Source organism: Saccopteryx leptura, chromosome 8 (genome assembly GCF_036850995.1).
Source record: "Saccopteryx leptura isolate mSacLep1 chromosome 8, mSacLep1_pri_phased_curated, whole genome shotgun sequence".
Lineage (NCBI taxonomy): Eukaryota > Metazoa > Chordata > Mammalia > Chiroptera > Emballonuridae > Saccopteryx > Saccopteryx leptura.
In genome coordinates, this window is record NC_089510.1 from 48,805,572 (window position 1) to 48,819,583 (window position 14,012).

Below are 14,012 nucleotides of genomic sequence, written 5' to 3' on the forward strand. Positions count from 1 at the left end.
TATAAATTATGTGATCGATCTTTTTACTTCATAAGTCATACTGTGTTTCACCAGCTTCACAGTATAAAAAAGACAACAGAGAAATACATAACAATATACTCAGGCTCTCAAGACCAGGCCTCAGAAGTTCAGATGACAAGTGACATCAACTAACTTTAACACCTCTCAAGAACATGGACTGAAAAGGCTTAATGCTCACAAACACAAAGGTTCTGGAGTATAAAATTAAAAACAACACATTTTGGACATAGATCAAGTTATCGGAGGACAAAGGTAACTTCTTATAATTTCCTTCCACTCATGACTCCAAGTCGGGCCTGTGTGTGTGCCGGGGGCGGGGGTTGTCACCAACCACGTCCACGACTGTTTAGCAGGGACGTGGCCACTCGCCCAGCCTCTTCCACCCGCCCACGCCGCAGCCCACAGCCCGTGCACTCATCTCCTCCCACTGACCCGGCCACACACCACCTCCTTCCTGAGTGTGGACACTCTAAAGACTCCATCCTAAAAAGTATTATTTTAAACAGCTAAAAATGAAGAGAATCTTCAGAGGAAAAAGAAAAGAAAGAACAGGAAAAATGACAGCAATATCCTGAGTCTCAGGATAGCAGTTAATTCAAAAGTATGTTTAAATGCAGAGGGCAGAAGAGATCAGTGCATTTCTCTCTCAGAAAAGCTTTCCCCTGGTAGGCAGCAAAGAGAAGCCCACTCAGGACTACGGCTAACCCACTCTCGCCCAGGCATTCCGATTCTATCAGCCAGCTGAGGAGAGGGAATGGGTGCCGGCAGGAACTCCACTCACCTCCCTTTCTATAGCAGTACAGGGCCAGCTGAGGACTGAAGGTAACTAGACACACCCAGGGCACTGTGTCAGATGAGGCATGAGGTGTGTTCATAAACGAGGGATTATCCTGGAGCCACACTGACATCGATCTCTTTACTGGAGAGGCACACCTCTCATCTGTGTACTATTCGAATGGACTAACACATGAAAGATCACATCACCTTGTTTATGGATACATTTAATATCCCTTACCCTTCCCACCTTCAAAACATAATAGTATACAAAATATAAAATATCTTAAATATTTATAAAAATTGCAAGAAAAAAAATAGACTTATGAAAATATTTTTATCTGAGTTCTCCCTCGCTGTTGAGAGGCAGCTTAGTTTGCCTTGAGTTCGTAACTGTTGAGTGGGTAGGAATACGCCCTGCCTAATACTATTCTGTCCCGGAGGAGCTTAAATAAAACGTAGTAGTTGCAGAAGAGGATGAGCGCCATGGAAAGTGTGTGGTTCCACTTCTCCGACCGCAGCAAGGAGTAGAGCTGGTAGACGACGACGCTGCCCTCAATGAAGATAAGCAGATTTAACAGCCTTAATGGGCGGTGAAACAGGAACTGTAAGGAAAGTAAAAAGTGAACATTATTTCATAAAGAAGTAGAGACTAGAGTTATTCTCACTCTCTTTTTCTAAAATAATCTCATGTTTACTGGTTTCTTTGCAGTAACAAACAGATCTGCTTACTGAGAATCAATCAGGTTATTTCCTGCGGTAGAGACCCAAACCTTTTCCTTTTTGCTCAAAAACTAATAAATTTTATTTCAATGCCCCTGAACACAAAAAGGGATTATACCCAAAAGAACTCCGCCCCTAAAGATTATATTGTACATATATATTTTATTTGAGATAACCAAAGTATATTTATCTAAAAAGGAGCTAAAGGACCAAACAGGAAGTATTTTAGCCTTTGCAAGTCAAGAGTCAAAAACTGAGGATATTATGTAGGTATTTATCTAACTATTTAAGACGTAACCATTTAAAATTCAATGTGAGTTTGTGGGCTGGTCTAAGACAAGTCGAAATACCAATACAATAATTTATTAATTTTTCTTTAAAACTGTTTTTACCCACCATGGTCACTGACTCAATTCCTCCATATCACGTATTACTAGTGTCACATTGTGTTTTGTTTTTCTGGATATTGAAAGGCGGAGTGCAGAAAGACAGAACAAGGAAGAAAAGAAAAATCTGTCATAGTGTTTGGCTAAAAACAGGGCTCACTGCTTTCATTCCAACCAAATTCTTCACTTTAAGAAACTAAATCCTGCCTGACCAGATGGTGGCACAGTGGATAGAGCATCAGACTGGGATGCAGAAGATCCAGGTTCGAAACCCCGAGGTCGCCAGCTTGAGGGTGGGCTCATCTGGTTTCAGCAAGGCTCACCAACTTGATGACAAGGTCTCTGGCTTGAGCAAGGGGTCACTTGGTCCGCTGTAGCCCCTCTCCCCCCCCCCCCCAGTCAAGGTATATATGAGAAAGCAATCAATGAACAACTGAGTTGTCGCAACAAAGAATTGATGCTTCTCATCTCTCTCCCTTCCTGTCTGTCCCTCTCTCTGTCTCTGTGTCACACACACACAAAAAAGAGACTAAATCCTGACCTGACCAGGCGGTGGCACAGTGGACAGAGTGTGGGCCTGGGATGCAGAGGACCCAGGTTTGAAAGCCCAAGTTTGCCGGCTTGAGCGAGGGCTCACCAGCTTGAGTGCGGGATCATAGACCTAACCTCATGATTGCTTGCTTGAGCCCAAAGACTGCTGGCTTGAAGCCCAAGATTGCTGGCTTGAGCCCAAGGTCTCTGGCTTGAGCAAAGGGTAATGGCTAAGCTGTAGCCCCCTAATCAAGTAACATATGAGAAAGCAATCAATGAACTAAGGTGCTGCAACGAAGAACTGATGCTTCTCATCTCTCTCCATTCCTGTCCGTCAGTCCCTGTTTCTCTCTCACTACTAAAAAAAGAAAAAAGAAAACAACTAAATCCTGGTTTACTAATAAAACTGTCTTATGAATAGAAAGATAGAGGTCATAGGTGGCAAATTGTGGTAATAGTAATATATTCACATCTGAAAAAACTAATTTAGATCTTAAGGCTCAAATCTGAGAATAAAGCCAAAATATCACGACAGCCCTGAAAGGCAGCCAGCTTTTCAGGGTCCTTTGAAGAAAGAAAATGTTTAACCTGAGTTTCATCACATGATACCCAATAACATCATGTATAAAATTGGTTCAGAATTAATATTCTAAAAGCAATCAGTCAATTTCAGATTGTGTGGCAAGTATTAACAATGATAATAAATGTGCTAGTAAGCTAGAAGCTGAATGAATAAAGGGTGAGTATAGGCTTTAAATTCTAATAGCTATAGGTCACAGGCACATTTAAAACGAGTGTTCTCAAACTTAAACGTGCCTAAGAATCATTTCCAAACATATAAATATGGCAAGTTCCTGGGCTTCAGAAATTCTGATTCAGAAGTCTGAGGCTTGGGACCCCGTCATTGCTTTTCTTTTTTTTTCTTTTTCAAGTGGGAGCGGGGCAGACAGGCAGGGAGAGAGATGAGAAACATCAAGTCTTCAATGTGGCACCTTAGTTGTTCATTAATTGCTTTCTCATATGTGCCTTGACAGGGATGGGGGTGGGGTGGGGTCCAAAAGAGTGAGTGACCCCTTGCTCAAACCAGCGACCTTTGGGCTCAAGCCAGCGACCATGGGGTCATGTCTATGATCCCAGACTCAAGTCGGCAACCCCACACTCAAGCTGGTGAGCCCGTGCTCAAGCTGGATGATCACACCACCCTCAAGTTGGTGACTTCGGGGTTTTGAACCTGGGTCCTCAGCATCCCAAGCTGATGCTGTAATCACTGCGCCACTGCCTGGTCAGGCCCCTATCACTGTTTTTAAAGAGTAAGCCAAGTGATTCATATGCAAGTAGCCCAAGTACCACTTTGAGAGAACAGACTTACCTGTCTGGTCATGAACAATAAGTAATAAGTTAACTTCCCTAATCCTTCTTCTCTGGACTCCACCCTATTCTTTAGCTGTCCAGTACTAGCCAAGAAAATACTGATTTTTCAAGCAGAAAATTCTAATAAATCATCTGGTTATTGTAGGTTTCAAGGGGACAGCAAGGGCCAACAGAAGTAATTAACAGCCTCTGGAATTCAGCTTGCTGAATTAAATACTCTGTATAGAAACCAAATGCTTATGCAGTTGTGACTTAAGTCCACTCCTCTATCTTAAGGCAATCCCACAGGAGTCTAAAAGGAGATGCTTGTAACTGCCTCATTCAAGGGTCTGTCCCCTTACCCATGTTCCTCCCACCCCCCACTCTGCCCTGCCCTTCACAGTATTTACAAGTATCCTGCCCTGATGCGAGTTCACAATATTTAACTGAAAGGCCCTTAGTAGCAAACATGTGCAGAACTGGAAGTCCATGTAACCTCACAAGGAACATGGGAGGAAGGGACAAAAGAATGTAAGTATTAAAAAAAAAAAAAAAAAAGGCCTCCCATTCTTTTTTAGAATATGATCTCCATTAAAAGGCACTGCACTGCACAACGGGCATTATTTACTAAGCATGCACCTTCTTCCCCCCACTCTCACTGAGCACTTGGCTTTTCTCTTTAAGTGAATACTTTTGGACCCTAGAGCTAGAATTTCTGGAAAACTGAAAGATCAAATACAACATAACCGAAGGCGTAAATTCAAATGGGACAAAAGATGGCACTCAGGGGTCTCAAACTCGCGGCACACATGCGGCCCGCCAAACAATTTTGTGCGGCCCGCAGACTAATCCACGGGCTTACTTAATTTTATCCAAAATATTTTGAACTTCATGGATTAGTCTGCGGGCCGCGAGTTTGAGACCCCTGGTTTAGTGGGTGTCTACTGCTTGTTCCTTTATAAATTTTAAGCCTTTTTTCCATTTAACCCAGTAGGCTGCAGCTCATGGCATCTGTCTGACTTTTAAAGGGGAAGTCAAGATATTTTAAGGAGAAGACATATATCACAAATACAAAAAACCTCCCTATTTCTTTATTAAATACTGCTTAAGGATACACAGATATAATAAGGATACCACTAACCGAATTATTACAAATAAAAATTATTGATGAAAGGAAAAGTCTTAAATAATTGTCTGCTCATACTGAGCAGTGTTGCTAGACTCAACAAATTCCTACATAAACAGAGAAAACAGCCAAGTTGTTGAAACTGGGATAATGATATCTGACTTTCAAACTGCCTTTCAGAACATATTTCCAAAGGACAGGGGCCATTATTATAGAAGCAATAATTACCATGTGCTAATTCCCAGTATGTGCTACACACTGTGCTAGGGGCTTGCACATAATGGCCTCCTAACACTTACCCCTAAGACTATGTTTGAAAAGAAATAAGCGATACTTGCATAAAAGCGGGCATGGGAAACATCTGAAGGCACTGCCACGTTGTAAGGCCCCATGGCTCTATATAAGCATCTGCTGTGTCGCACCAGCACCCCTTGAGGCCATATTGTATTTTCTGACCAACTAAGGGAGAAAGAAATGCAATGTTAGCATATTGTCAATTACAGAGAAGGCAGTGTCTGGCAAGGCCAGCTATACTTTCATGGAAGGGACTAAGTATTCAAGGCCTCATCTGCCTGAATTCTAAAAATACAGTTTTCCACAGTCAAACTGGAAGAAGTTAAAAAGGGTTTGTTATTATAACTTCATTGCTATATGATAGAGAGAGGTTGCAAAGTGATACAGTTAAATCAGTGGCAAAGGACCAAGAGGCTCGGGAGAATGAACAGCAACAAAAACGTGGTGAGTAAGGTATCTGTGAGCCAGAAAATCAAGTGTAAGCAAGTGCACTGTCAACTCAATCCCAGCTGAGCACTGTATTGGTGGAAATAAATGTTGACAGGAACAAAGAAGAAGAGAAAGTAAATGTTTATAAAGAGTGGAAAAATTATCAGGTTGTCAAGGTGGTGTGAAATTTACTGCAGAATTACAACCTGAAAGGCTACACTGAAAATAAGCATGCCTGACCAGGCAGTGGTGCAGTGGATAGAGCGGTGGCGCAGTAGACAGAGCGTTGGCCTGGAGCGCCGAGAACCTAGGTTCGAAACCCCAAGAATGCCGGCTTGAGTGTGGGCTCATCTAGCTTGAGCACAAGGTTCACCAGCTTGAACATGGGAACATAGACATGATCTCATGGTGACTGGCTTAAAGCCCAAGGTCGCTGGCTTGAGCAAGGGGTCACTGGCTTGGCTGGAGCCCCCCCCCCCCCCCCGGGTCAAGGCACATGTGAGAAAGCAATCAATGAACAACTAAGGTGCCACAACTATGAGTTGATGTTTCTCATCTCTCTCCCTTCCTGTCTGTCTCTGTGTGTGTCTCTTTCTCAAAAAAAGAAAATTAGCCTGACCAGGCGCAGTGGATAGAGCGTCAGCCTGGGATGCTGAGGACCCCGGTTCAAAGCCCTGAGGTTGCCGGCTTGAATGTGAGCTCACCAGCTTGAGTGCAGGGTCACCAGCTCGAACGTGAGTTCATAGACATGACCCATGGTTGCTGGCTTGAGCCCAAAGGTTGCTGGCTTGAGCAAGGGGCCACTGGCTGGCTGGAGCCCCCTGGTCAAGGCACAAATGAGAAAGCAGTCAATGAACAACTAAGGTGCCACAACTATGAGTTGATGCTTCTCATCTTTCTCCCTTCTTGTCTCTCTCTCACTTAAAAAAAATCAGTTTATCATATACTTTAAATGCTTCACATATGCAAGAAGGTATATGGAAGAACACAGAGACACATAAAGGACAAACACAGACTTTTCTTCTTACTGCTTTCTTGGTTTATTTTTATAGAGTTTTCTCTAGGAAAAAGAAGTTACGGAAGAAGCTTCATTCTTTCCAGTACCAATGTAATGGAGTTGGGGTGAGGATGGGAAGTTTCAAGTTAAGCTTTTTTTTTAAAAAAAAAAATGAAGTTAATTTATCTCTTCTTGACTTTGGAAAAGTTAGTTTCCTAAAGAAAGAACTGGGACATTATTTTATATATGTTAAAAAAAATTCTAGCGCCCTGAATCTGGCCCAGTTCAGAAAATGTTGCGTCAGCCTTGCTCGCACTTACCAGCATGAAGGTGAGGACACACCTCATGGCCATGTGCCATCAGGAGCCTGAAGATGCACAGTACTAGTACTGTGGGCTGTACTTTCAACTGTTATTGAAATTTGTCCTTTGCCCACAGTCGGGTTTCTTTCAGCCTGGCCCAATCTCTTTCAGTTCCTGGGCTTGAAGGCCTGCGCTAATCTGTATCAGACATCAAGGCAGATAATTGAAGGGAGGACTCTGAGGGGGAGAGGGGAAGGGAAGGTCACCTCAATCTGTCCCACTTCATTAGGGAAAAATTTCTAGGTGATGAAAATTGTGATATGTTCAAATTATAAAAGGGAGGAAGATGAAGATGGTCCAGACCTGAGAGGAAGGCGTGATGAAGGCTCAGCAGTGAGAGAACAAAAGGGTCCTCATTGTTAGCCTTTTCGGATCATAGGAGCCATGCAGAGAAACGACTGGTAAGTGGGTTCAAGGAGAGAAATACTCAGAGAATCCACTAGAGACAGTTTTCATTTAAATATGGGAAAAGAAGGGAAATAGTCATTAGCAAGTTTAGAAAGAAAAGAAAAAATAATTAAAAACACAGGAAAATTACTAGAACAAATTTGCATTTATTAGAAGGAAATGAGAACTGGCAACTATTTAGCTGTGGCAATGAAGATGTGAAGATGAATCTTTCGGTCTTCTAAAGAGAATTAAAAATATATCACGACTCTGAACTTGGGCAAGAAATTAAGACTGAAAGAAAACTCCAAGATTACAGCTTGGGAAACAAATTAGACACCCTAGAGTAATCGGGCAGCTGGAAGGTGGGAGGCATTTCAGGGGGAACTGGGGATGGTGGTGGAGATGAGTTAATATCCCTGTGTTCAGTTTAGAGTGATGACAAGTATCCATGTAGACAAAAACTAAAAATTAAATGTTCAAAGCCAAGAACAAGAATGACGGACAAAGCAGACAAACATGACCAGCAGCATGAAGAAAAGCGGCACACGCTCCACCCTCCAGCCTACTCACATGTGCTGTGGAGCGTTGCTGTAGGACCCATGTTCCAGCTTCTGCCACTTGCCCAGATGAGCAGCTGATTTATGCAGCAAATCACAGTATTTGGACGGCAGCAGCTGTGTGGTAAGCATGACAAAGGCATTGATCCATACCATGATGAGGTGCTCACACGACCAGCGCATGTCATAGTACTGGGTACTCTGGAAGAGACCAGAGAAAGAGGAATGATCTATGCACTGGTGAGCAAGGACGATGGCTGCGCGTACATATGCCCTGCAGACAAATGCCACACCGAGTCACACATGCACTGGTTGTCCTGCTGTCCGTGCAGAAAGTTCAAGAGCAGGGTCCTCCAAAAATCCTTCCACCTGACTTTCTGACTGCACGAGTTAGGGCTGGGAGGGAGAGGCAGTTATATCTTAAGTGCTTCCTTTCTAGAAGAAGTGAGGGCTCTCTGAATGACCACTCCAGCTGCAGATGTGCTTCTCATCATGAAGGAAGGGCACTAAAATTCCCCAAAAGGTTTTTGGCCCAGTGACATCCAGGCCATTTTTCTTTTCTACTGAAGTAAATTGAAGTTTAGATAAAAGTTAGATTAAAATCAAGGAAACTCATGATAACCATGTTAAGATCAACCACAGCAGGTAATTCTATTGAAGCCTTGGTCCTCTTTTAAGCTACTACATACTGATTCTATTATAAGTACAAGTTTCATTCTCCCGGAAACTGAAAAAACAAAACAAAACTGAAAAAATAAAAAAGAAAGAAAAAAAAAAAGGTGGGGACCACCACGGGTGCATCACATATACGGAAATACCTATCCGCCAACCAGGAGCGGTATTAGTGCACTCCAGATGCAGCCGAACTCCACCATCCAGGCTGCCAAAGGGGAGACAGAGAAAAGGGGGATTAAATAAGAAATACCCAGTTTATGTCATTCACACACAAATCCAGGGAGCAAGGAACCACTCACCTTCACAAAACACAGGGGGAGAAATGCAACATAGTAGGCACTGAAGAGGGAGTTGAAGAGAACTTCCTTGATTCTGTGGTTGAAATCTGCTTTCAGACATTCTACTTCATTGCGGATGAGGTCTGGAGAGAGAGGGCAGCTGTGGGTGGGGATGGGTGTGGTGTTATTAAACTGTTCTTTCAGAGACTCCAGCAATAAGGAGAGGAAGTCTTTGGATTTGGCCAAGCCGCCCACAGTCGAGGCACTTTCCTCTACTGCCTGGTGCTGAACCACATAGTTATAGTCTGTGAGAAGAAGATGAGCTCGGCTATCTTGGTGGAAACAGCAGAGAGGCACATAAACACCAAACCTGCAGAAAAAGGTGAACATAAAAATGAGACCACAGATGCCACCTAAGAGAGATCCTATGGCTATGTTAGTAAAACAGTCACAACTCACCAGAGTGAACGTAATATAATGGGGACTTTGCTGGTGGTAAATTCATTATTTGGGAAACTAATTTCTTCCCACAAAGGCAATATATATTCATTGTAGAATAAAAGAACATTATAGAAAATCACAATGACAAAATATAAATTACCCCAAATTATCATTTTTATAATTAAGCGCAAAAACTTTATACTTTTTTCTATGTTTAGCCTCATACAATATAAATATTTTTTATTCATTTTAGAGAGGGGAGAGAAAGAAAAAGAGAGAGAGAGAGAGAGAGAGAGAGAGAGAAAGAGATGGGGGGAGGAACAGGAAGCATCAACTCCCATATGTGCCTTGACCAGGCAAGCCCAGGGTTTCAAACCAGCAACCTCAGTGTTCCAGGTCAACGCTCTATCCACTGTGCCACCACAAGTCAGGCTATTTCACATGTTTATTAGGTTTTTTACTTTGGATTTTTTCCCTTGGTCTATCCTCCCCTCACTATAATGTAAACTCCACGAACCAGAGATTTTAGTCTGCTTAATTCACTGCTGTAACCTTGATGCTTAGAGTAGTGGCTCACACAGACTAGGCACTCAATAAATATTTAATGGACTGATAAAAAAAATTCCAAAATTATGCTAAATAAATTTCTAAGTAGAATAGTTGGTTAAAGGTCTGAATATTTTTGAGACTTTTCATAACTTCTTAGTTCCTTAAAAATTTTTAAATACTTCCCTAAGACCTTATTAAGTAACTTTCACATTGCAACCAAGGTATTATAAATAAAATGGTCATTTTACTGACAAAAATTGAGATAAAATATAGCAAAGAAAAAGATATTTTATTTAGTTATTATTTTCATTAAAAAATTAACAAATTTCACTTGTTAATAGTTTTCTATAGAGGGAGAAAGAATAAGCTTATTAGTAAATAAGAGAAAGGTTAACAGCAGCTCTGGGATCCACTATAAATGCGCCCTGGGGTGGTAGAGTGGGATATGCTCTACGTAGAAGTGTCAGGCAGAATAACACATAGATGTAACTCTGATGGCCAGAGAAGCTGCAACACAAACTGTATAAATATGGGTAGGGGTATGAGGCTGGGGTGTACAGCAGATTGCAATGATGGGCCCATTCTTTCCTCTTGTAGTCTCTCCTCTCCCATTGCCATGAAACTGTGCAGCCTTCATTCTGTGGGGGAGGTGACCCTGCCTATCTCCGTAAGTTGGTTCAACAATGAGACTTATTTTGTACAGTGAGATGTCAACCGACATGTTGTGACCAGAGCTTGTAATGAGCTTACTTGATGAGGCTTGCTCTCTTGCACTGTCAGTTTCATGTGACCATGTCCAGGCTAGTCTGCCAGAGTGTGAAAGACATGTGGAACAGAGCTGAGTTGTCCTAGTTACCTAAACTGACAGCCAGTCCTACATGTGTGACAATCCAGCTATGATCGGAAAGCCTCCTGATTTCAGCTGACCCCAATACATACACTGCCATGGTTGTGAGGTTGTTTGTTACAGAAGTATGGGGCAATAGATAATTGATACAGGGTAGAATGAGAGAAACTAGAAAGTTAGGATCAAAGGCTTAGACCAGGGGTAATCAACCTTTTTATATCTACCGCCCAGTTTTGTATCTCTGTTAGTAGTAAAATTTTCTAATCGCCCACCGGTTCCACAGTATTGTGATTTATAAAGTAGGGAAGTAAAAAAAAAATTAAGTAGGGAAGTAACTTTACTTTATAAAAGTATAAAGCAGAGTTACAGCAAGTAAAAGCATATAATAATATTGTAATTACTTAACAAGTATTTTATGTTGGATTTTTGCTAAGTTTGGCAGAATAAATCTTTATAAAATAACTTATTATAGTTAAATCTATCTTTTTATTTATACTTTGGTTGCTCCGCTACCGCCCACCATGAAAGCTGGAACACCCACTAGTGGGCGGTAGGGACCAGGTTGACTACCACTGGCTTAGATCATGGAGCACTTTGTAAGGTCAAGGAAAGAACTTTAAAGAGGGTTAATAAAATGATTCAACTTCCACTTTGAAAATCATTCTTGTTACAATGAAAATGGAATGGAGGAGGGCAAGAGTGGATTACCAGAAGACATGATGGAGGTTTAGTGTAATAGCAGAGATTATGGAGAGGAGTGGGAAGATTCAAGATAAATACATGAGCTAAATGTTAGTGTTTGGACTAATTTATACTAAATTGAGAAGCAATATGAAAATCAAATTAAAAAAAAAAAAAAAGCCAGAGAAGGGTCCTTTTCTTTTTTAACCCATGAACAAACAATGAATACGTAGTTGCCCTGGCTAGATAGCCTGGTTAGTTAGAGTACTGTCCCAAATCATAGCAGTTGCCAGTTAGATTTCTGGTCAGGGCACATAAAGGAACAGCTTGATGTTCCTGTCTCTCTTTCTCTCCCTACCACTCTCTCTAAATCAATAAAATAAATATTTTTTAAAAAGATGTTGTTATTGCTACTAATAGTATAAATTTCTCATACTTAATATTTAAATTTAAATTAGATAGAATTATATGACTTTAAAAAAATGGTATATATATTTCAACCTAAAATTTATTTAAATTACAAGCTTATTTCATTATTGTACAGGGATATGGAGAGCACTCAAGAATAAGTGGTCTTGGCCCTGGCCAGTTGGCTCAGTGGTAGAGCGTCGGCCTGGCCTGCAGGAGTCCCGGGTTCAATTCCCGGCCAGGGCACACAGGAGAAGCGCCCATCTGCTTCTCCACCTCTCCCGCTCGCCTTCCTCTCTGTCTCTCTCTTCTCCTTCTGCAGCGAAGGCTCCATTGGAGCAAAGTTGGCCTGGGCGCTGAGGATGGCTCTGTGGCCTCTGCCTCAGGTGCTAGAATGACTCTGGATGCAACAGAGCGACGCCCCAGAGGGGCAGAGCATCGCCCCCTGGTGGGCATGCCGGGTGGATCCCGGTTGGGCGCATGCGGGAGTCTGTCTGACTGCCTCCCCGTTTCCAGCTTTGGAAAAATGAAAAAAAAAAAAAAAAAAAAAAAGAATAAGTGGTCTTGGCCAGTTGGCTCAGTAGATAGAGTGTTGGCCCAGTGTGTGGACATCCCAGTTTGGATCCCCAGTGAGGGAGGGCACACATGAGAAGCAACTGTCTGCTTCTCTTGCCGGCTTGAGCGTGGGCTCATCTAGCTTGAGCATGGGATCACAGACATGACCTCATAGTTGCTGCCTTGAGCCTAAATGTTACTGGCTTGAGCCCAAGGTCACTGGCTTGACCAACAGGCCACTGGTTCAGCTGAAGCCCCCTGGTCAAGGAACGTATGAGAAAGCAATCAATGAACAGCTAAGGTGCCGCAACTATGAGTTGATGCTTCTCATCTCTCTCCCTTCCTGTCTCTCTCGTTGGGGGGAAAAAAGACACAAATTACTTGGCCCTACTTTCCAGTTTCTATTCCAGGAGATCTGTGGCAGAATCTGTTTTGGGAACCTCACAGAATATGTAATAGTTAGGAGGGCTCTGCAACCAAAAAGACCTGAGACTTTCTCACTAACTGACTATGGGAAAGATTCTTTTAAAGATTTTATTTATGGATTTTATTGAGAGAGAAAGACAGGAATATTGCTCTGTTCCCATATGTGCCCTGACTGGGGACTGAACCGGCAACCTCAGCGCTTAGTGACGATGCTCCAACCAACCGAGCTATCCGGCCAGGGCGACTGTGGGAAAGTTTTTAAGTATCTTAATGTCTTTACCTATGGCAAAGACTGCTAACTGTCTGCCAATAGCCACTGTTCTCTTCTTCTACAGCAACAGCATTTTTCGTTGAGATGCAGCTGCCTTACTGAAGAGTTAGACAGCAGGAGCCTTGGTTCAGACACCAGGGAGTTGCCAGAGCTACCCAAGATCGCTTATACACATCTCACAGAAAAGAGGAAAAAGTTTCTAACCTTTTAAAGCAACTAATATTTAGAATCTTATATAGCAGACTAAATATGCTATCTCTCGGGTTCCTGTGATGTTTTCATGAGGTAATGTTTCTAAGTACCTATCCTAGCACTTAGCACATAAAAAGAGCTTACTTAATAAATGTTTGCCATCTACTAACATCTGATGAAGTATTAGCCAGATATATACAAGCTAAACTATATGAGCAAAGTACTTTAATAAGACAATATGTACAATAAAATATCATTATACACCTGTAAGAAAGACAAAATTTTTTTAAGTGGAAAACATCAATATTGGCAATAATATGAAGCAACCAGAACACTTTAAAGAGTTGGTAGGAGGATAAAATGTACAACTTCTTTGGGAAAAGGTTTGGTAGATTTTTTTTGAGACAGAAAGAGACAGAGAGAGGGGCAGATAGGGACACACAGATCAGAAGGGAGAGAGATGAGTTGCATCAATTCTTCATTGTGGCACCCTAGTTTCTCAATGACTGCTTTGCCATATGTGCCCCGACTGGGGGGCTACAGCAGACTAAGTGACCCCTTGCTCAAGCCAGCAACCTTGGGCTCAAGCTGGTGAGCCTTGCTCAAACCAGATGAGCCCACGCTCAAACTGGCAACTTCAGGGTTTCAAACCTGGGTCCTCCATGTCCCAGTCCATCACTCTATCCACTGCGCCACTGCCTAGGCAGGCTAGTAGATTCTTATAAAATGAAATATAATCCTACCTTACA

General features: G+C 42.2%; 1 protein-coding gene across 3 annotated transcripts in view; it reads right to left on the reverse strand.

Annotated features, from left to right (window-relative positions):
• The window catches only part of TMEM39A (transmembrane protein 39A), a 43,426-nt gene continuing 29,414 nt past the window's right edge, over nt 1-14,012 (reverse strand). Inside the window, exons 6-9 of one of the 3 annotated variants that reach the window (XM_066347411.1) lie at nt 8,915-9,263; nt 7,954-8,057; nt 5,250-5,370; nt 1-1,400 (exon numbers count right to left, since the gene is read on the reverse strand). In XM_066347411.1, the coding sequence (XP_066203508.1) occupies nt 1,167-1,400; nt 5,250-5,370; nt 7,954-8,057; nt 8,915-9,263 (808 nt within the window). In that variant the 3' untranslated portion in view covers nt 1-1,166. Of the gene's footprint in view, nt 1,401-5,249; nt 5,371-7,953; nt 8,142-8,914; nt 9,264-14,012 lie in introns of all 3 variants that reach the window. The other 2 variants (XM_066347410.1, XM_066347409.1) reach the window with 2 other exon arrangements.